General features: G+C 54.4%; 1 protein-coding gene across 1 annotated transcript in view; it reads right to left on the reverse strand.

Moving 5' to 3' along the window:
* The window catches only part of EMH_0071650 (uncharacterized protein), a gene marked incomplete at both ends in the record, with an annotated part of 1,152 nt that extends 406 nt beyond the window's left edge, over nucleotides 1-746 (reverse strand). Inside the window, one exon of the mRNA XM_013499128.1 lies at nucleotides 1-746. Coding sequence (XP_013354582.1) covers nucleotides 1-746 — 746 coding nt within the window.
* Nucleotides 747-1,177: the final 431 nt, after the last annotated feature.

Raw genomic sequence — 1,177 nt, forward strand, 5'->3', positions numbered from 1 at the left:
ATGTTGCTGCTGCTAGGGAGAGCCTTCACCAGAGGAGATACACAGAGACAGAAGCAGACAGAACCTGCAGCAGCAGCTTCTACTGCCGCAGCAGCAGCAGCAGCTGCTGCTGCTGCTGCAGCTGCAGTTTCTGCGACTGCTGCTGCAGCTGCAGTTTCTGCGGCTGCTGCTGCTGCAGGTGCTGCTGCTGCTGCTGCTGCTGCTGCTGCTTCAGCTTCTGCGGCTGCTCCTGCTGCTGCAGCTGCAGCTGCAGCTTCTGCGGCTGCTCCTGCTGCAGGTACTGCTGCTGCTGCTTGTGCAGCAGCTGCATCTTCTGCGGCTGCTGCTGCTGCAGGTGCTGTTGCTGCTGCTGCTGCTGCTGCATCTTCTGCGGCTGCTACTGCTGCAGGTACTGCTGCTGCTGCAGCTGCAGCAGCTGCAGCTTCTGCGGCTGCTGCTGCTGCAGGTGCTGCTGCTGCTGCTGCAGCAGCTGCAGCTTCTGCGGCTGTTGCTGCTGCAGGTGCTGCTGCTGCTGCTGGTGCAGCAACTGGATCTTCTGCGGCTGCTGCTGCTGCAGGAGCTGCTGCTGCTGCTGCTGCAGCTGCATCTTCTGCGGCTGCTGCTGCTGCAGGTACTGCTGCTGCTGCAGCTGCAGCAGCTGCAGCTTCTGCGGCTGCTTCTGCTGCAGGTGCTGCTGCTGCAGGTGCTGCTGCTGCAGCAGCAGCAGCTGCTGCTGCTGCTGCTGCAGGATAATATAGTGCCAGCATAAGAAGCCTTTAGTTATTCTCTTCTTAAAGAAACATAAAAAATTTGTGGGTTGTATCTACATAGAAAAACAAAAGCAAACAAACAAACAAAAAAAAAAATAAATAAATAAATAAAAAAGAGAAACAAACAAACAAAGTAATAAACTAAAAAAACAAACAAACAAATAAACAAACAAACAAACGTATAAAGGAGAAAGCAAATGCTCCTCTATATGTAGCTGCGTTTTATCTTTATTAGAGCCTCAGCAGACAAGGGCAGCAGCAGCAGCAGCAGTAGCAGCAGCAGCGGCAGCAGTAGCAGCAGCAGCGGCAGCAGCAGCAGCAGTAGCAGCAGTAACGGCAGCAGCAGCAGCAGTAGCAGCAGCAGCAGTAGCAGCGGCACCAGTAGCAACAGTAGCGGCAGCAGCAGCAATAGCAGCAGCAGCAATAGC

This window comes from Eimeria mitis, genomic scaffold (genome assembly GCF_000499745.2).
Source record: "Eimeria mitis Houghton genomic scaffold, Emh_scaff4022, whole genome shotgun sequence".
Taxonomy (NCBI): Eukaryota; Apicomplexa; class Conoidasida; order Eucoccidiorida; family Eimeriidae; genus Eimeria; species Eimeria mitis.